Source organism: Pipistrellus hanaki (genome assembly GCF_964339955.1).
Source record: "Pipistrellus hanaki genome assembly, chromosome: 15".
Lineage (NCBI taxonomy): Eukaryota > Metazoa > Chordata > Mammalia > Chiroptera > Vespertilionidae > Pipistrellus > Pipistrellus hanaki.
The window spans coordinates 1,355,138-1,376,027 of NC_140517.1; the positions used below are offsets into that span (position 1 = coordinate 1,355,138).

At 59.3% G+C, this 20,890-nt stretch overlaps 1 protein-coding gene across 1 annotated transcript; it reads right to left on the reverse strand.

The window, feature by feature from the left end:
- Nucleotides 1–7,647: 7,647 nt before the first annotated feature.
- Nucleotides 7,648–19,863, reverse strand: DNAJA2 (DnaJ heat shock protein family (Hsp40) member A2). Its single transcript, XM_084905352.1, has 9 exons — nucleotides 19,636–19,863; nucleotides 18,152–18,211; nucleotides 17,643–17,866; nucleotides 14,407–14,487; nucleotides 14,057–14,190; nucleotides 12,341–12,537; nucleotides 9,304–9,448; nucleotides 9,072–9,199; nucleotides 7,648–8,394 (listed from the first exon to the last, which is right to left on the reverse strand). Exons 1-9 carry the CDS (start codon nucleotides 19,711–19,713, stop codon nucleotides 8,203–8,205), a joined length of 1,239 nt encoding a protein of 412 aa, XP_084761478.1. The 5' UTR covers nucleotides 19,714–19,863; the 3' UTR covers nucleotides 7,648–8,202.
- Between the last annotated feature and the right edge of the window lie 1,027 nt (nucleotides 19,864–20,890).

The window sequence follows — 20,890 nt, forward strand, 5'->3', positions numbered from 1 at the left end:
CCCAGCCTCCCGGCGGGGCGCCCCCTTCTGGCCGGAGGCAGGCGGTGCGTCTCGGTGCAGGCGGAGCAGGGGTCCCGGGGGATGGATGCCAGGCCCTGGTGGTGGGTCCTTTTCCTCGTGTCCTGCAGGGGACGAGGGGTGTGAGCCGGGCGACCAGGCTCCCAGGCAGCAAGGACTCTGCCCCCACGAGGCTCTGGGGGGGCGGGTTGGCGGGGGCCCGGGCCCGTCGTGTGTGGGGCGTCTGCCTGGCGATGCCAGAGGCTCCGTCCTGCTTTCCCACAACAAAGGCTCTGGCCCAGGGCTCCGCTGAGCCTTGGCACACCCCGCCCTCTGCTGGCGAGAGCAGGAATTGCGACACTGACAGGGTCCTGGAGCCCGAGGGGCCTCCCCTCGGACTGGACAGTCCCCGTCCCCGCCGTGTCCGCCGAGTCCCTGCCAACCGCGTTCGGCCCGTTTCCTGCCCATGAGCCGGCCGAGGCGCCCGGCGGCGGCTGCGGTGGCCACGTGCGGCCGATGGGAAGTGTGCACACGTGGTTCCCTTCGAGCGGCGTTGGCCTCCACGCCTGCTGCTGGCTGCGCCCTCCCAGACCGCCGGCTCCCGCAGCCTCTGCACCTCCCCAGCCGGGGTGGGCGCCCCCTCGCCGCAGCGCCCTGGCTTAGCACACCCGCCGGGCCCCTCCGCCCTCCGGAGCCGGAGCAGGTGTCCCCCCTCCCCAGCGGGCAGGCAGGGAGCCCAAGGCCAGCACAGGGTCTGGGGCCCAGCCAGTCCCCAGGTGGAGAGGAAGCCGCTGGGCTGAGAAGCAGTGAGCTGGGAAAGCAGCCTCCCGGCCCCCGTTTCCGACGGGGTGCGCCCGTGAGCTCCCAGGGCCCCCCGGCCGGCCGGCGTCCCGTCCCCGAGAGAGAGGCAGCCGCAGCCTCGAGGGGCCGGATCTGGGACTGCGCCGTCCTTAGGAGACTGGCCCTGGCGCCGGGCTCGGGCCCTGGCGGGTCCGTCGGCGGATGCGCCCACAGTGGTGAGCAGAGCAGAGGGAGTCTCTATTTTTTGTATTTTTGTAACAACTGCTTTTTCATGGGCGGAGGGTGGGTGGGTATTTGTAGTCCTAACAAGTCCAGTGGTGTCTTTATAAATGTCTCTGCGGATGCTAAGTAACCCCGGAGTCCTCGCAGTGTTGGCATGGTGCTGGAGACGGTGCCGCCGCAGCCACGGGGACTGCAGGCCCAGCGGGGGGCGCTGGCCACGCGAGAGCCCCGCCCACAGCCTCCGTTCCCGTGTCTGGGCACCGCCGGAGGGAGACATCGGCCCCTCGGGGTCACTCTAAATCCACACCCGAGAGGGTTTGTCCATTTAGACCCGCCAGTAGGGCCCAGGGTCGTGGATGTGTGTGCTGGTGGGGCGGCAGGCTTGTCTGCCCCGGTTCCCGTTTGGATTCCTACAGGCGGCTCCGAGAAGGCACTGAGGATGAGCGCTCTGCTGGGAATTTCACAATAAAACACTTGGTGTCCAAAATGGTCCCTGGCGTCCCTGTCCTTGAGGTTTCACACTCCGTGACATTCGCTCTGCAGCGTGTTTGTGGCACAGAGCATCTCCCCCAGAGGCTGAGGCCAGGGGCGCCTAGAGGTTCGTTCGTTATTTGACTTTGGCGTATATTTTCATCATAAAAACATTTAATATATTTTATCTATTTTTTTTTTTTTTTTTTTACAGAGAGGAAGGGACAGGGATAGTTAGAAACATCGATGAGAATCATCGCTCAGCTGCCTTACACACCCCTACTGGGGATGTAACCAAGGTACATCCATCCCCTTGTCCGGAATCAAACCCGGGACCTTTCAGTCCCCAGGCTGATGCTCTATCCACTCAGCCACACCGGCCAGGGCTCATCATAAAAACATTTAAACAACCACAAACCTTGAACGCAGGGGACATGGTTATTTTCTGCTCGGTGTGCCCGCTCTCGGCACCTCGAGGGAGGCGTGTGTCTTAAACGCGCAGCACGCGATGCGTGTTGTTTCACATGCCAAAGCACGTCACAGCACGGTGACAGCTACGTACCGGCATCCGGGGGACACGAGAAGGAACGGGGTGTGTGTCCGGGTAGCAGCTCCTTCCTCACCGTCACTGCTCCTCTCTGCGAACGTTCTCCTGCGGATCTTGTGCGCAGCCATCCCATCCCTACGAGGAAGGGAGTTACCAGATGGAAAGATGTCCAAGCACCAATGGGATCCCCAGCAGCAGTCACTTATTCACTTATTTTAATTGTTTCCTCTTCATTGATTTTAGAGAGAGGAAGGAAGAGGGAGAGGAATGTTGACTTACTATTCCCCTTATTTACACACTCAACTGATTCTTGTCTGCCCTGACCGGGGATCGAACCTGCAACCTTGGTGTATGGGCACTGAGCTCCCTGGCCGGGGCGTGGCAGGGTTTCATTGAAAAGCAAACACACGCCCTCTAACTCGGCAGCCGGGCCCATGTGCACGGTGGTGGTTCAGCTTTGTCACGAGACCTGGACACAGCTCCTAAGCGATGCTGGCCCCGTGCCTCTCGCTGAGACGGGCGGCGTGGGCTAACGGCATGCACGGGGGGCTGATGACGAGAGTCCGGACTGCACAGCGCTGGGCGGGGCAGCGTGGGCGCGTCAGGAGGCCCTACTTCCCTCGGCTTGCCGGCTGCCTTACTGGCCGGGCAGGTTTTCGAGGTGAAGCTGTTCTCCCCGGTCTGTTCTCGCTCTGTGTGCAGCCTGGTGGTGATCTGGGCCGTGACGGCTCTGAGGGCAGTGACTCCGTCCCTGGGTGCAGGGAAGGAAAGGGAGGTACTGAACGGCTGACCTGCCCCAGAGGTGGCCTCAGGCCGCTGCTGCCCCACCTTCGTCAGGAAGGGCCCCTCGAACAGCCTCCCAACATTCCTGCTGCTCAGATGGCAGTGGAGCCTGCCGGCTCAGTAGTTGAGGGTGGACTCATGAACCAGGAGGTCACAGTTCGATTCCCGGTCAGGGCACAGGCCTGTGTTGCGGGCTGGATCCCCAGTGGGGGGCGTGCAGAAGGCAGCTGATCAATGGTCCTCTCTCATTGATGTCTCTCTCTCCCTCTCTCCCTCTCCCTTCCTCTCTGAAATAGTTAAAAAATATTACACACACACACATACACACACACACTGAGTGGCCAGATTATTATGATCTCTGAACGCATAATAATCTGGTCACTCAGTGAACATCCTATATAATAAAAGGCTAATATGCAAATTGTCCCCTCGACCAGGAGTTCTACCAGCAGACAGGCCGGACAACCACCCATGTCCCCTCCTGCTGGCCAGGCTGGCCGGACCCCACCTATGAACGAATTCATGCACTGGACCTCTAACATGTGTGTGTATACACACACACACACACACACACACACACACACACAGAGTGGCCATGTTATTATGTGTTCAGAGATGATAATCTGGCCACTCAGCATGTACATAAAGATGGCCGTGGGAAAGGAGAAGCCCCGCCCCCTGCTCCCCACCCTCGTGCTGACAGTGGATGTCTCTCAAACACCCAAGACATGCCCTTTCCAAGGCAAGGCCCCTGCATCAAGCATGTCAAACTCGGGGACCACGGGCCGTGCCTCCTTCACTCGGCCTGGTTAGCCTGTGAGTGTGGCGTGCTTGCTCTTCGTGGAAACGCGGGCACCGAGGTGAGGCCCGGTGAGCCGGGCCCGGCGACGGGGGCCAGGGTGGCCGACGGGCACCGGCCTGGGAGCTCCGGGCCTCGCGCTGGCAGCGGAGGGAGCAGCTCTCCCGGGGCTGCTGGCGGGCCCTGGGGCACGTCCTCCAGGAGGGTGGGCCTTGGGGTTGGCCCTGACCTGGGCCCCTTTCTCCCCCGCCTCCTGGCCCGTGGCTGCTCTGGAAGCTTCTGGCCGCACACTTGCCGTGAGCCGGGGCCTGGCTGGGCGGGCGGTGACGCGGGAACACGGGGCACTCTGTCGCGGGGCCAGCGGCCACTCCTCGGCGGCTGCTGCGGAGGCAGAGGCCGGTCACCGGCGTGGCCGTCTCACAAACACAAACACAAACACAAACACGGGCTGGGTGTGATCAGCACCTGGGACAGAACCCGAGCCCGATGGGCAGCTGAACAGGACTGGACATGAACCATATCCTCTGGTTTGTAAATCCCGATGTCCTGGACATTGGCGATGGTTCTGTGGCTCTTCACACGCAAGCATAAAGATGCACACCCTAAGGAGCTTCCTGTGGCGCCAGCCGTCTGGGCTGCAGGGCCCGGCCCCTCCCCGGGGACAGGCTGAGCTCCCGGGGAAGCACCACCGGCGGAAAGCTACTCCAGTGACACGGGGCTGGTCTGCCCACAGCGTTTGGGGAAAGTGCTTACTGTGGTGCCAAAAGCACAAGGAGCAAAAGAAATAAAACTGACACATTAGATCTCAACAATTTTAAAAACGTGTGCTTTAAGACCCACAGAATGGGAGAAATATTTGCAAATCAAACAGATGCTGTGCTAGCCAGTATGGCTTGGTGGATAGAGCGTCAGCTTGCAGACTGAAGGGTCCCAGGTTCGATTCCGGCCAAGGGCACATGCCTGGGTTGTGGGCTCAATCCCCAGGGGCGGGGGATGTGCAGGAAGCAAACAATCAATGATTCTCTCTCATCATTGATGTTTCCATCTCTCTCCCTTCCTCTGAAACCAAATATATATATATATATAAAAACATATAAAAAAAACATGTGATGAAAATTAGGAAATATATACAGCTCTGGCCGGTGTGGTTCAGTGGATAGTGTTGGCCCGCAGACTGAAGGGCTGTGGGTTGTTCTGGTCAAGAGCATGTACCTGGGTTGCAGGCTTGACCCTGGCCCCAGTCAGGGTGTGTGCAGGAGGCAACCAATCGATGTGTCTTTCTCCCTCCCCCTTCCATTCTCTGTAAAAACCAACAGGAAAAATCTCCTCAGGTGAGGACTAACAGCTAACAACATTTAAAAAGGTGGCAGCTGAAACCGGTTTGGCTCAGTGGTAGAGCGTCGGTCTGCAGACTGAAAGGTCCCGGGTTCGATTCCAGTCAAGGGCATGTACCTTGGTTGTGGGCACATCCCCAGTAGGGGGTGTGCAAGAGGCAGCTGGTCGATGTTTCTCTCTCATCGATGTTTCTAGCTCTCTCTCTCCCTTTCTCTCTGAAAAAAAAAATCAATAAAATATATATATACATATATATAAAGAATTCCAAATTTATAAAAAATAAAAAAATAAAAAGGTGGCAGACGATCCTCAGCACTGCACGGCAGTCCATGGTTGTTCTCCCCGTGGCGGGGCCACCCATTCTCTCACGGGACCTGGACTGCAGGGCTGCCGGGCAGGTGCCGGGCAGGGTTCTCGGTGTCTCACTGTAACAGCTGCTGACTGGCCGGCGGGGGGGACATCGCAGGAGGGTTCCTCGCCAGCCTGACAGCGTCCTCAGCCCCGTCCAGGTCTCCGCCCGGCCCGAGGGCCATGCCAGCCAGGCGGCGCCCACGCAGGGAGGGCCAGACATAACACGGCACCTGCGGCGGAGGGAGGGGACACGGAGACGCCGAGTGACGCGGCGGCGGCTGGTGCACGCGTGGCCCGTGGGCGCGTCACCAGGCGGATGCAGACCCCAGCCCCTCCCCCACCGCGAGGCTGTCCCCGGTGGGTCTGTGCTGGCAGGTGAGGAAAAGGATCATCCGGTGGGACAGCCTTCTGGAAGTCTGGCAAAGGGTTAGACGGTTACCGGGGGAACAGTCACTTCACTCCTCAGGATCTACCCGCACTGGACAGGCGCCCACACAAAACCGTGTGAAGTTCACAGCGTGATCCAGTGGGAAACCCGTGTCCACCGGCGCCGAGCGCCGAGCAGGCGTGTGCACGCCTGTGCCAGGAGCGTGGCCTGGCAGTGCGAAGGCAGGACCGTGCGCTCAGGGATGAGCCCTGGACGGGACGAGGTTAGACCCCAGTGGAGCGCCGGCCGGCTTCATGGTGGGCAGTGCCAGCCCGGACGGGTCCCGGGTTCGCCCCCCCCGTGGGGACTAGTGGGGAAGGCAGTCACACCGGTGCTCCTCTCTCCTCCTCCCTCCCTCTCTCTACGGACTGATGGGAAACATCCTTAGACGAGGACCATTTCATACCAACAGCTAAAGCCGGCCCCGCCGGACAGACACCGATGACGATACACCGGAGACAGGGCCAGAGCGCACATGCTAACGGCTCCTCTCCGGGGCGTAATGTTCCGGGGAGAGCGGCGAAGGCCGCCAAGTCCTGAGCGTCCCAAGCCCCCGCCCCGAGTGCACCCCCCCGAGGCCTAGTGAGCGGTGTACGCGGCCTCACTTCTGACGGGAGAGTCACTGTGCGGCTGCACCATCACTTCCGACGGGAGAGCCACTGTGGCCGCGCTCCAGGCCTCCTCTCCACAGCTCCGCAAAGCCGACGAGGCCACGGGAAGTGACGGATCCGAGTGCGCCTGCCCCCCTCTCCCCGCTCCCCCCCGCGCGGGCTCGCTCAGAAACACCCGCACGGACAGACGGACCACGCCGGACCAGCTCACAAACCTTTATTGGGAAGGCGGAACCACACACTGCACTGCATGTCACGTTTCACGTGGGCGCGGGGACGTAACCGGACACAGAACTGCAAGCTGCTGCCTGGCCAGGCGGCTGTGAAGCCGCTTCTGTTCCCGGAGGCAGGGCGGAGAGGACAGGAGCCGACACCTGCGCTGGGCGAACGCCAGGACCCCTGCCCGGGCAGGCGCTGGCGGACGAGGGCAGACTGCGCGCGTTCGATTTAGGTCGGGGGTGGCATTCCGAGAAAAACTTCCTTTCTGTCCCCCCCCCCCCCCCGTTCTCCCTCCCGGGACGTGTACGGCAGAGGGTTCTCCTTCAAATCCAAGTGCATCCTGGGAAGGGAGGTCCTAGTGAGAAAGGTGGAAGAGCCACACAGGGCCCCTCCCACAGCGGTGGGGCCGGCTGTTCTCACACCGGTCCGGGCCTGCTTTTCTATGGCACAGCAGCACAGTCCGTCCTCCATCTCATCAATCCCCCTCTCCAGCACTCCGTCCTCCCTCTCATCAATCCCCTCTCCAGCACTCGGCCTGATGGAGACAGAATCTTTACCTTAACCTGAATGAAAACGGGTGCGATGGTTCTAATATTGCTTTGCAGTTTCCTTGCTTCTAAAAGGGGCGATGGCGGGGTACAGAGGCTGTCGCCCCAATGCGCAGGGCCCTGAGTTGTGTAGCTCGGGTGTCCTGGATTCTAAAGCATCAGTGGAAGCCAGTAAAGCCCGTTTCTACCCACGTCACAAACTGGTGAAAAACGATCAAATGGGCGTGCGCCTGAGCATCCGCCCTGCTGGAGAGCCAGAACTAAGACACGCTCTCCAGGTCAGGATCCTCTGACAGTCCAAAACATGCTCCTGCTGCCCCGGCCAGGGGAGCTCGGAGCAGCAGGCCATGCCCGGGAGGGTGGCGGCCTCATGCCTGGCCAGGGCACATACATACCAGCTGTGGGTTCACCCCCGTCAGCACTGGCATGGAAGGCAACCCATCCATGTCTCTCACACCGATGTCTCTCTCCCCCTTCCTCTCTCTAAAATCCATTTTTAAAAATGTGTTCCTCCTCCTAAAGATGTGACACAAAAATAACTTACACCAACTGCTTTTTATTACCGAGTTTTGAAACCTTTCACATGATAAAAAACAAGAAAAAGAGGAAAAACCCAACAACATGACAACCACGCCGATGCCACTCCCCGGTTCCGGCCGGCTCCGCGCCCGGGGTGCGCCCACGCCCATGCACCTACGCCAGAGGCAGGCTCGGAAACTCTTTATTCTGGTGTAGCAGCTGAGGATGCAGGCGCAGCCAAACACAAGCTCCAGGGCACACTGGACAGACTTTACAACGTGGCTTCGAGGTGCAAACATGGAACAAAACCTACACGTTCCGACAGAAACGTGCCCAGACCCGCGGGAGGCCAGGCACGGTCAGTCCTGCCTCCGCGAGTGCTCTCCTCCGCAGACCAGTCAGACGAAGATGCAGAGCTCTGTGGTTAGTTAAATTATACACTCTGTAGATACTATACCAACTTTAAAGTTACACATAGACCAGGAAATATCCATCAGTTCATTCGGATCGACAGACCCTCTGCTGGGCCGCGAAGACCACCGGGCACGCGGAGGACCGCCTGCGCCGGCAGCTCACTGGTGGGCGCACTGCACGCCGGGCCCGTGGTGGCTGCTGCCCTCCTCGTCCGAGCTGTCGTTGTAGGCCTCGCGCCGCTGCCCGCCGCCCGAGCCCCGAGTGCTGTCGAATTCCTGAAGCTCCACCTCCTCCGTGTCGCCGATGATGCTCGGGACTTCCGGTCGGGATGGCAGAAGGTCTTCTAGTTCCTTCGTTAAAATGAAACAAACAGAAAAGGTCGCTGAAACCGGTGTGGCTCAGTGGTAGAGCGTCGGTCTGCGGACTGAAGGGTCCCAGGTTCGATTCCGGTTGGTTGCGGGCACATCCCCAGTAGGGGGTGTGCAAGAGGCAGCTGGTTGATGTTTCTCTCTCATCGGCGTTTCTAGCTCTCTCTCTCCCTTCCTCTCTGTAAAAAATCAATAAAATTTATTTAAAAAAGAAAAGAAAAGGTCGCCCCTGCCCACACACAGCCGAGGGGCGGCTCCTTCCCAGCGAGAAGCCGAGATGCAGGCCGCACCGGTAGACTCTTTCGTGCGGCCCCTGCTGCTTAGAAAACAAGCAGGCACCTGCCCACTCTGAACACGGGACACGCAGACACGCCTCCTGCACGAAGAGCAGCCGGCTGGGCTGGGGTGCCTCCTTCAGGCAGGGAACCCCCCACCCGAACCCCCCTCCCACCAGCACACCACGCCCAGGGCCTCCACTTTCCAACCCCCCGGCCCTGGACACGCCAGCAACAAAGCCCATCTCAGGAGCAGCCGGCCAGCCGGCCACACACTTCAGAATCACTTGCACCTGCGCTCTCATCTTGGCACCACAAGCAAATGGAAGGCGACAAAGAAACTCAACCAGCGTCGGCTGGTTCTGCAGCCGGCCAGGCACTTACGGAGAGCTTGTCGGGGCTGACCCAGTTGTTCTCAGGAAACTGCACGTCGAACTTGATGTACAGGTCGCCCTTCTCGAAAGGGTTACGGTACTGCGGCATTCCTTCCCCGCGCACCACCCGGACGCACCCTGTCACGTGACAAGCCGTGGGGAGAGTGTGAGGACTGAGCGAGAGGAAGTGTCCACTGTTGGAACACCTGCCTCCCTGGAGCTCTGGCCGCCTGGGGACTCACCCGGCTCGATGACCTTGCCGGGCGGGTACTTGACCACGATCTGGCGGGCGTCGAGGTGCTTGAAGGTGAACTGGAAGCCGCAGAGGGCCTCCACCAGGCCGATCTTGTAGGTCATGTGCAGGTCGTTGCCGTCCCGCTGGAACACCTGGGGAGAGCCGCCTGCTGTGCTCTGTGCGGAGCCACCGGAGCAGGAGCCCGCCCCAGCCGCCACGGACGTGTGTGGGAAACCCTCGCCGTTCTCAAGGCCAGCCCTGGACCTGGACGAGTGGCTCCAACCTAAGCCCCAGCCGAGGCCGCAGGACCAGGCAGCGTGCCCTGCGGGCCCGTCCTGCCCGGCTGCCAGCTGAGGGTGCGGGGGCCCAGCAGATTCTGTGAGCGGGCTCGCCCCCGGAGTGCTCCCCAGACACGATGGGAACAAGGGCGAGGGAGGCCAAGTTCAACATAAACAGCTCCACCGGCAGTGCTCAGCCCACGAAGGCGCTCATTAAACACCGTGCGCCCCGTCCCACACGTACGAACACGCTTCCTCTCGCCTAAAGCTCCGAACCTGCTCAGAGGAATGCAAATCAACAGTAACCCGTGGCGGGGCAGAGAGGGCAAAGGTCACTCCTTCAACATCCAGAATGTCCCCGCGCTTCTGCGAGGAAAAGCCACCCACCTGCACTCCTGCCTGCCTCCCTTCTCTCACCGAGTCACAAACCCCAGCCGCTTCTCTTGAAATTCAATTTAATAAAATTAACTGCAGTAAAGGTCGCCCAGGTTTTCCCCTCAATACTAGTTTCTCTTCCAAAGAGTGCGGGACAGTCAGAGAAGAGAGGAACCTGAAAACAGCCCCAGCCCCAAACCCTCCTACCAGGTCTGCCCGTGAAGGAAAGCGACCTCACCCATCCCGGACCTGGGTCCGGGGCCGCGGCCGCGGCCGCAGAGGGAACGGCCATCCCGAACCACACAGCCTTCGTTAGCACACTCTCCCTCCTCCCTCCCCCCGAGACGTGGAGCCAGCGGGCAGCTGCACCTGCTTTCCAGGCCCCTTTCTCCGAGCTCCCGGGAGCCAGAGCAGCCCCCCTGGCGCACCTCTTAAAGAGGCAGCCGTGCAGGAGGGCCAGGCAGGGGGCGCTCTCTGGGGAGTCTTGGACAGCAGGGCTCACCCTGATGTGGTTCCAATACAAAATGGCCTCAGAGCTTTTTGGCTGTTTTGGGTGGTGGGGTGGTTAGGCTAGCCAATGTGATGTTAAAACTCAGAGAACACACAAGCAAGAATTAGGAAGTTTTTGAAAACAGGATTAATGGAGAAGCTGCCAAAAACAAGACAGCAACCCACTTACAGTGACCATCACGTCTGAAAAACGAACAGAGAGCTCATCCCAGATCCTGAGTCCTCTGTGCACGTGCACCTGGCAGCCAGCCCGCCGGCACACGTGCGCACACCCACCCACACACACAGGAAGAACCACACACACGCGGTGCAGCACTCCCAGCAGCACTGCCTCCTCAGGAGACTCACACAGACTTCAGACCCACACCCACCCTGACCGCATGGCCCTCCCATTACTTTAGCACAGAGTTGGGAGTGAAAAACACAAGAAAAACCAAGTTCAAACGAGTCAGTTTTCCCCAGAAGGTCCAGAATGTTCTCAGAGTAGAAACTAAGCCATTGCCCAGTGCGGCCGGCGGGGCTCAGACCTGTGAACCAGGAGGTCGCGGCTGGATTCCGGGTCAGGGCACAGGCCCGGGGTGTGGGCTCCATCCCTAGTGGGGGGACGTGCAGGAGGCAGCCGGGCTATGATTCTCTCTCATCACTGACGTCTCTCTCTCTTCCTCTCTGAAATCAATAAAAAACAGTAAAAACAAAACCAATTGCCCACACCTCACCTTGGGCTCAAACTTACTGTCACAAAACCAAGGAGGACCTGCCGCCATCCCCAGATAGCTCCCGTGCCGCCTGGCCATCTCCCGTCTGCATAGGGCCAAGGAGCCACAGCGGCCCGACGGGGGCAGCTCAGGCACCACCTTCCGGCCCGAAGACCGCGAGGGAGGACCGCTTGGTGTCCAGCGGAGCCAAGCCCGTGGGGGCCACGCTGGTTCACGGAGTCAGAACCGACTGAAGGCCTTTGCCTCCAAGTCTTCCGACCTCCCTTCTAAATCCCCATTGGATTATATGCCCCAGGACAGGCTGAGCTTAGGGGACAAGGTCTCATGTCAGTCCACAGGCCAGATCACTAACCACCATTCCCACTCCCCCGCCCCCTGCCCCGACCTGCTCACCACCCTCCTGCCGCGGCCGCAGACACCACATGCTGACTGCCCCCCCCCCCCCCCCCCCGAGATGGGCCACGGCAGCACCACAAACAGCGGCACCACCTTACACCGGCTCGCTCTGTGCCCACGCGGACTCAGGCCATCTTTCTCTTTGTGCCTTTACTGGCTCATACGGTGCTGTGCGAGGAAGGTGAGGTTGACCATAGACAGAGAACCTCGTAAGAGAGCTACAAATACTCCCACCTGCGGGCCCCAAGGTAGAACTCCAGAGATTACCATTTGTCAGCAACCGGAGCGCCTCGCTTTTTGTGAGCTTGGCAATATCAACTAAGGGCCGAGACACACAGAGCAACCCACAGCTCCTGAGGCTGGGAGCCTGAGACAGCCCGAGGAAGGCGGGCAGCACCCCCCCAGCGAGGGAGGAACCCAGTCCTCCCAGCATCTGTATCGCCAGCACGGAGGACTGAAGCTTGTCCCCCCCGACCCCTTACCCCTCACCGCCCCCCCCCCCCCCCCCGCCCCGGGGCTGTGCAGGGAAAGGAGCCGCTCAGCCTCCTGGTCCGGCCCTCGCTTTCAGACCGGAGGCTGGGGACAGACACCAAACCACGAGCACAGTGCTGGTCAGCACCAAGGGGGTCACGCCTAGCTCCGGCCGGCTCGCAGGGCCAGCCCGCCTCAGCCGGACCACTGGGCTTCCCGGCGCAGCACCGCTCCAGGGAAGCCCACAGCTGACCGGCACCTGCGCGCACACCCGCGTGGCGAGCGGCCACGGCCTCACCTCGTGCTCCTTCTCCTGCAGCAGGAGCACAATGTCGCCGGGCTCCACGCCAGGGGCCTGGTCCGCTTCCCCCGCGAACGTGATCCTCTGGCCGTGCTTCATGCCCTTGTCCACGTGGACCTCGAGGATCTTGACCTCTTTGATCACCTTCTTCCCCTCGCACTTTTTACAGCGGTCCTTCTCGTTGATGACCTCTCCTGCAAGAGAGCGTCCAAGCTTCCGGTGAGGCGACAGCTGCTCTCGCTAAGCCTTTATTCATTAGACACATTTCTGAACGCCTTTACCGCCACCTAAAGAACCATTCTGAGTCTCCAAAGCTCACCCCTCCCCGAGGGCCGAGCTACCCAGGCCTCCGCCATTTCCGAGCACAGTGTGCCTTAAGCCCTTCCTGGTCCCGACTCTCTTCCTGGAGTGAAGACAAAGCCGAGGGCCAGGAACAAAAGGGGTGTCAGGTGCCCTGGCTGGTTTGGCTCAGCAGATAAGAGCGTCAGCTTGTGGACTAAAGGGTCCCTGGTTTAATTTCAGTCAAGGGCACAGGCCCGGGTTGTGGGCTCGATCCCCACTAGGGGGCATGCAAGGTAGCCAATCCAGGATTCTCTCATCTTGGATGTTTCTCTTCCCCCTCTTCTTTCCTCTCTGAAATAAAAACCACAAGGGGTGTCAGGTGCTGGACTCTGTAAACACATACTCATGTCTGTGCTCAGCCTCAGTGCCATGCATTCACAACCCAGATAAAACGTGAGTGTCCACATGACTCCTTACACTGCACAGCTGGCAGTTCCACTGACTTCAGACGGAAGCGGCCCCGGCGCCCTCCCAGGGGGCTCCCGTATGTAGTTCACGACCAAGGACAACTGTGGAACCGCTAGCGCCGAGTCCCTCCACACACACTCAGGACACACGGCTTCTCTTCCCCAAGCACTCTGAAAAGATCTGATCAGTGTCTAGTGGAGTAAAATGGAAGCTGTACCCAGACTGTGAAAAAAGTGTCCATTTCTAATGGCTGGCTGGCCGCTTCGATGTGAGAGGACGTGTATAATCAATAACTTCCCAGTCTGTTTCTAGAACACTTTGCAAAGCATGTTCTGCAAAATGCCAGTTTCTCCAAGTGGCAACGGCACCGGGCAGGTCTGCCAACGCCGGCTTCTCGACAGTGGAGCGTCGGCCACAGGGCCAGGGAAATGCACTGAGCCCCGCGCAGGGGAAGGTGACAGGCCGCTCCCCGTGACCGCGTCCCGCCAGGAGCACAGGGAAAAGGACGCTCTAACCCCGCGCTGGCCACTGAGCCACCACAGCCATGCTGTGAGTGAGAGAACTCGGCAGCCACAGGAAGCGGTGGTGACTGTTCGGGTCGTCACATGCACAACATTCTGGTCGTCGCAGAGAAACCCTCCGCCCAGTGTGCTCTAAGACTCTAAGCCCGCCCACCGGGAGGGCGGGGGCTGCCATGTTGTCTCACAGGAACAGTGACTGAACACAGCTGATTCCCCTCTCCAACGTTACCTCTTGTCCATGTTCTTGCTACTAGAAAAGAGGAACGTCTCCCTGAACTGAATACACATTTATGGTCCATCTGGAGCGATTCTTTTCACATCTTCCCTCCAGGACTCCCCGTGCCTCCCGTTATGGAATAGGAAGATACACGGAGAAAGAAAACCGTGCGCCCCCCCATGGCTGTGCGCGCACCCACCCCGCCCGAGCCGGCCCAGCACGCACCTTCTCCGTTGCAGTCGGAGCACACGGACTGCATCTGCTGCACCATGCCCGGGGCCAGCTGTCGGATCATGATGCGGACGCCGCGGCCCCGGCAGGCCCCGCACTTCTGAACGGCCCCCGACTTTCCGCCTTGGCTAAAGAAGCAAAGGGTCCGTTAGGCGTCTGCCCGCAGACAGGACAGGCAGGAGCTGTGCTTCCCGCCTTCATCTCCAACCCCTCAGTGACCATCAAACTGACTGCAGAGGGAGAGAAATGTCTGTGTCGGGTGGAGTTTCACACAAAAACAACTTTCCTGGCAGACACACGGCGGGGCACAGGTGCGAGTGACGCCACAGCCAGGCCACACTTACCCGCTGCACGCGCTGCAGAGCACGTTCTTGCTCAGCTGGAGTTTGGTGGTCTTGCCGTTATACAGATCTTCTAAAGACACTCTGGGGAGAAAAGAATTGGGTTCAATCAAATGTTGCCCAGTTCTCTCAAACACAGACATAATGACAGCCGAAACAGCAAATTTCACTACAACCTTCTCAAGCAAAAGACTAAAACCCCTTTCATGGCGCCACGGACTGCGGTTTCACTGGAGGCCTGGGTCACCAGGAAGGTCTGTGTCCCGGACAGCACAGATGGGCCTACGGCCAGCACAGGGTCAGGCCAGCCGCGCGCTCTTGCATTTTCTGATAAAGCTGGCAACTCAAGTGCACAGCCTCCCCGGCCTCAGGCAGGGACCCCCTTCCCGGGACAGACGGGCACAGCGAGGCGAAGGCACGCCTCACTCCAGGACAAGGCTCTCACCCGCCAAGGACAGGTCAGGAGGGCTACCACGTCCTGCTATAACTGGAGGGTGGCACTCGGAGTGCACGTCTCAAAAAAGAAAGGGAAAAGTGGCCTTATCTGCCGTGTGACAGTGAGAGGAGGAGGCAACAGGTTTTTACCAGTGCCTACAAGTCTTCACGCTCTAAAGAACCAGCCAATTCTAAGCAAAACTCCATCAACTTTTACCAAATTTTCAGAGTTCTAAGACAGAAAAAGGGTGGAGTTAAAAAGTCTAGTAAAAATATATGACTTAGCCGAGACCGGTTTGGCTCAGTGGATAGAGTGTCGGCTTGGGGACTGAAGGGTCCCAGGTTCGATTCCGGTCAAGGGCATGTACCTTGGTTGCGGGCATATCCCCGGTGGGGGGTGTGCAAGAGGCAGCTGATCGATGACTCTCTCTCATTGATGTTTCTAACTCTCTATCTCTCTCCCTTCCTCTCTGTACAAAATCAATAAAATATATTTTAAAAAATATATGTATGACTTAGCCGAAACCGGTTTGGCTCAATAGACAGAGTGTCAGCTTGGGGACTGAAGGGTCCTGGGTTCGATTCCGGTCAAGGGCATGTACCTTGGTTTCGGGCATATCCCCAGTAGGGGGTGTGCAAGAGGCAGCTGATTGATGACTCTCTCTCATCGATGTTTCTAACTCTTTATCTCTCTCCCTTCCTCTCTGTACAAAATCAAAAAAATAAAAAAAAAAAAAAAATATATGACTTAGCCCTAGCTGGTTTGGCTCAGTGGTAACAGCGTCGGCCTGCGGACTGAAGGGGCCCGGGTTTGATTCCAGTCAAGGGCATTAAGCCTGGGCTGTGGGCTCAATTCCCCCTGGGGCGGGGGGGGGGGGGGGCATGCAAGAGGCAGCTGACCAATGATTCTCTCTCATCATTGATGTTTCTATCTCTTTCTCTCTCCCTCCCTCTCTAAAATCAATAAAAATATTTTAAAAATAAAAATAGAATAGAGGAACAAAAAAATAGTTGAAGTATGTTGCAAAGAACAGTCTCTTTTTTTTGTTGTTGTTGATGGTTTACAAAAATTTATTGAGTTGATCTTCTATGCCATGAGTAACTCAAACTTTCTCAAAATTGCTAAGTGAAGCTAATGAGAAGGAGAAGGAAACACTGACAAAGTCATCCCATCCACCCCTGCCCCCCCCCCCCCCCCCCCGGGTAAGCAACGCCATGTCCACGGCGGCCCCCTGGACAAAGCCCCGGGGTGTCCGCCTCTTACTTTCCATAAGAGCCCTGAACCAAATCACCGACAGCAAACAAACCGGCAGGGCCTCTCCGTGGCGATTACGTTACAGCCAGCACACAAAACCGCACCGAGGCCGGCACAGTCCGCGCTCCAACCACCGTGGCGAGAAAGGAGAAATGTGGGCCATGGTCTGTGGAGCTGACCTCTCCGGCCGTTTCCGCCAGGAAACGCCGCATCTATCAGCCGCACACACGGCCTGCCTGGGAACCTCTGCCAGGAGAGCTGCGCAGACCCCGCAGCACCGCGACCACGGGAGGCCCTGGCAGCCGCCCGGGAAGGGGAGCCACTAAATGCCACGGCGGGAGCATCAAGCCACCAACACGGAACACATCACCGCAGGGAATGCTCGATGCCACGGAGAACGCAGCAGGAAATAACTGCATGGGCCGCACACTAGCAAACGGCATGGAAAGGCGGCCTGAAGGACCATGAAACCCAGCACTCTGGGTTTTACTTCTCAGACCATTTCTTTTTTTTTTTTTTTTTTTTTTTAAATGTTATTAATTTCAGAGAGGAAGGGAGAGGGAGAGAGAAACATCCATGATGAGAGAGAATCACTCACTGATCGGCTGCCTCCTACATGCCCCACACTGCGGATGGAGCCCGCAACCCGGGCCTGTGCCCTGTCCGGGAATCAAACCCTGACCTCCTGGTTCACAGGTTGATGCTCAACCCCTGCACCATACTGGCAAGGTCTTAGACCATTTCTTTGTCAAAGAAAAATATAGGGAAAAAACAAAAGTAACCAATACTGTACAAGTGTTACTCTTGGAATAGTATCCAAATGATAACATTTCTAAGAATAAATTCTTTCAACATATTCATTTAAGAATGAGAGTCAAACAATGTAACAGGTTATACTTTACTTCCTCTAATCTATTCAGATGAATACGTAACATGAAATATTTTAAGTGCTGGAAATTCAGCCCCTGCCATTTGCTTGTAAAATCATTACTAGATTGAAAAGCTGACAGGACCCAAGGCCTCACAAATTTCACAAAGTAAAAAAGCTAGTTTCCAATTGTAGCAGGTTCATGAGCTCACAGTCTAAGATCAAGGTCAGACCCGTTCATATGTTGGCAGGTTGACGCCAGGCTTGAAGCCAGCAAGCTCCATGGAAACAGATTTCGGAGAGTTCTCGCTGAGGATCAAGTAATGAGTGACTACACCGTGCAAACACACTAGGCTGGCAGGCACTCAGCTCGTGTGTTTTTAATAAAAAGTGACTTGGGAGGTTTAAATACGTCAAAGGGGAGAACTCCATCATTGGAAAGGCCAGTCACAGACTCTGCCTGGGGAGCACGTGAACAAAACCATCCTCCCACTCAGTGCCAACACCACCCGCCCTTTGGATTTGTAGCAAAACACACACACCCAGTTACCAAATTCAACCTGTCACCCCAAGTGGACAGACAGCGAGGCTCCCGGAGTCTGCTTTCTGATGACAGATAACACCTGTTCTCCTCTACTATCGCTAAGGAAAGCGCTTTTTAAAGGAAAAAGAGGTATTCACTTGAGCGGATGCATCATGTCCTCTCCTCTTCTCCGGCCATTCCGACTCCTGCTCTGATTGCCCATGAAGCCGAACAGTCCGCCCCCGAAAATGTGCGAGAAGATGTCGTCCATGCCGCCGCCGCCGCCCCCGCCTTCCCGGAGGCCCTGCTCGCCGTATCGGTCATACAGCTCGCGTTTCTCGGGGTTGGAGAGGACTTCATATGCAAAACTGATTTCTTTGAACTATCGAGAAAAAGGAAAACGATCAGGTTTTTAAACAGAGGAGTGGAGAAAGGCTACGGGAACCCAGAATCCACCGAATTCCGGAAGGTGCAAGCTGCTCCGGTTTGATCCTGGCCCATTCCCACCCACCACCGCCGGAATGCCGGTGTTCCTGCCACAAAACCAAACTCCCCGAACCTAAGAACTGGGCTCACGGGCATAAAGGACTTTTCTCACGTTCCTCTGACAAGGAGGGCGACCTAAGTCTAAGGCGGAAACCTTGGGGGAAAGTCTCCCGTTACTTACTTTGTCACCAGCATTTGGGTTCTTATCAGGGTGGTACTCCTTGGCCAGTTTTCTGTACGCCTTCAATGAGGGGGAAAAAGCACACAAAAAGGGAGGGTTATAGACACAGACCAGCTTAGAAACTTGTCCTAACATAACCACTCTGCTGAGAAGCACCACCACCTTTCAAAAACAGCCCGTGTCCACGGCAAGGCTGCTTCCCACCCTAACGCTGTTTACCCGCTGACAACACAGTAACGCAGGCAGCAGTTCTGCCTGAGAAGAGGTTATATCGAAGCCAGATGCAAACAATGAAACCAACGCCACAGGGGAAAAGCCCAAAGCATCGGAACACTCCGTATCCTCACAGCTGCCCCATGTCTTCCATGGCCACTAACCGGGTCAGGGTCAGGAAGACTCGGATAAGGAGTGTTTGTGAAGCTTTACCAACGGCAGGACATTGTCACTAAAAACCAAGCCGCGGTGAGGATTCCTGCTCACATGGATCCTCTCACTGTAGCATCCGGGCGAGGCAGGAGGGGCTCCGGGTCGTGTTTTATTTTCATGAGGGGGAGGGGGCCCGCTAACCTGGGGTCCGGGGACCTGGGCGAGCCTCGGTCTATGGGAAGGATGGAGGCGGCCGGGCCCCCCTGCACCCCGGTCCTCATTCTCAGGCCCAGGAATTACATAATGGGCGGCATTTCCGGTAAGGTAACAGGAAGTCCCCTTGCCTCCAACTGTCCCGTCCCGCCGCCTCCGGGAGCGGAGACCGGGGTTTTCTGGGCTCCCGGGCGCGGAGGCCGCGGGGAGCCATCGACGCCTCCTTTGGGCGCTGCCGGCAGGCGGCCCGCGGGCGCGATGGCGGGGCGGCCATTTATTTTTAGGCGGCGGACACTCGGGGGCTTGGCCGGCACCCACGCCGCCGCCCGGAGCGAGCGGGGCAGGACGCCCGCCGGGTTACCTGCCCGGGCCGTGCCCCGGACACGGCCCCGGCGCGCGCGGCCACGCGGGAGGGACGGGGGAAGGACGGGGGGGAGGGCCGGAGGGAGGGGGAGGAGGGGAAGGGGGAGGGAGGCGGAAGGAAGGGCGGAGCGGCCGCGGCCCCGGCGAACAGCCCACCTGCCCCGGCGCACCGGCCGCGGCCGCCTCTTCCCGCCCTCCCGCTGGGCCCGGGGCCCGCCCGGCGCGGCGCCGGCGGCCTGGACGTCCCTCCCGGGGCCGGGGCCGCGGCCCAACCTGTCGGTCCAGGCCGTGCCCCGGCCCGCGGCGGGGGGAGGAGGAAGCCCCGGCGGGCGCAGCGGCCGCGGTGTCTGCTGCAGCCGCGGGCGGGGCCGGCGGCCAAGGTCAGGCGAGGCCGGACGGGCGGCCCGCGAACCGCGTCCGGCGGCCTCGCCGCGGCCCCCCCGCCCCCCCCCGGCCTGGGCCCGGCGCCGGCTCGCGGGCCGCCCGGGAGCGCGGCCTGGCCGCCCGGCGCCGCGCAGGCCCGCGCCCCGCCGCCCCGGTACCTTCTTCAGCTCGTTCTCGCTGGCGCCGGGCGGCACGCCCAGGATGTCGTACAGCTTCGTGTCGACCACGTTCGCCATGGCGGCCGGCCGGCGGCGGGCGGCGGGCGGGCAGGAAGGCGGCGCGGAGCGGACGGAGCGGCGGCGCAGGCCGAGGAGACAGCGAGGGGAGGGCGGGGCGGGGCTGCACTTTGACCCGGCGCACGGCGCGCCGTGACGTCAGCGCGCAGCCGTCCGGGCGCCGGCGGCCGCGGGGTCGGGGTGTGACGCCGCGCGCGTGCGCCTCCCCCTCGGCGTCCGGGGCCCCGGGGAGGGGCGGTCGCGGCCGGCCCGCGGCCCGCGTGGAGCCCGGCGCTGGGCCTCCGTCCCGATGCCGCCGCCCCGGGGCCGGCTCCCGCGGGGCGGACGGTGGGAACGGCGCCCGGGGGTGCGCGTCTCGCGTGTCGCACTTCCGGGCGCGTCCAAACGTCCGCCCGAAGCAGCGGATCGCACCCCGGAGCGCCGCCGTCACGGGTCACCCCTGTTTGCCAACCTCCAGCGCCTTAAGGGGAACCACTTGTTTCCCAACGCCCTGCTTCCTAAACTCCTGCCCATCTCAAGCCGCTGTGGCCCCGGCCGGTGTGGCTCAGTGGGTAGAGCAGCGGCCTGCGGACTGAAGGGCCTGCGGACTGAAGGGCCTGCGGACTAAAGGGTCCTGGGGTTCGAGTCCCGGTCAGGGCACAGGCCCTGTTGTGGGCTGGATCCCCAGTGGGGGGTGCTGGAGGCAGCCTATCCATGATTCTCTCTCATCATTGCTGTTTATGTCTCTGGAGATCAATAATAATAATAATAATAATGATAATAATAATAATAAAGGATGACTTTGTAAGATGGCATCACACGGAGCGAATCCTTGGTCCACACTTGGATTTTCTCCACGGCCTCCTGCCCACGCCCTATGTGTTTCAGTCTAACACGGGAGGTCTTGGTGGCAGGAGGCAGCCCGGCTGGGCACACCGTTGGCATCAGAAGATGTTTTGCTCGCCCTAACCGGTGTGGCTCAGTGGATAGAGCACGGGCCTGCGGACTGAAGGGTCCCAGGTTCGATTCCGGTCAAGGGCGAGTACCTGGGTTGCACGCACATCCCTGGTAGGGAGTGTGCAGGAGGCAGCTGATCGATGTTTCTCTTCGATGTTTCTAACTCTATCCCTCCCCCTTCCTCAACAAAATATGTTTTAAAAAGAAAATGTTTTGCTGGGAAGCACCACGTGTTAAGGTG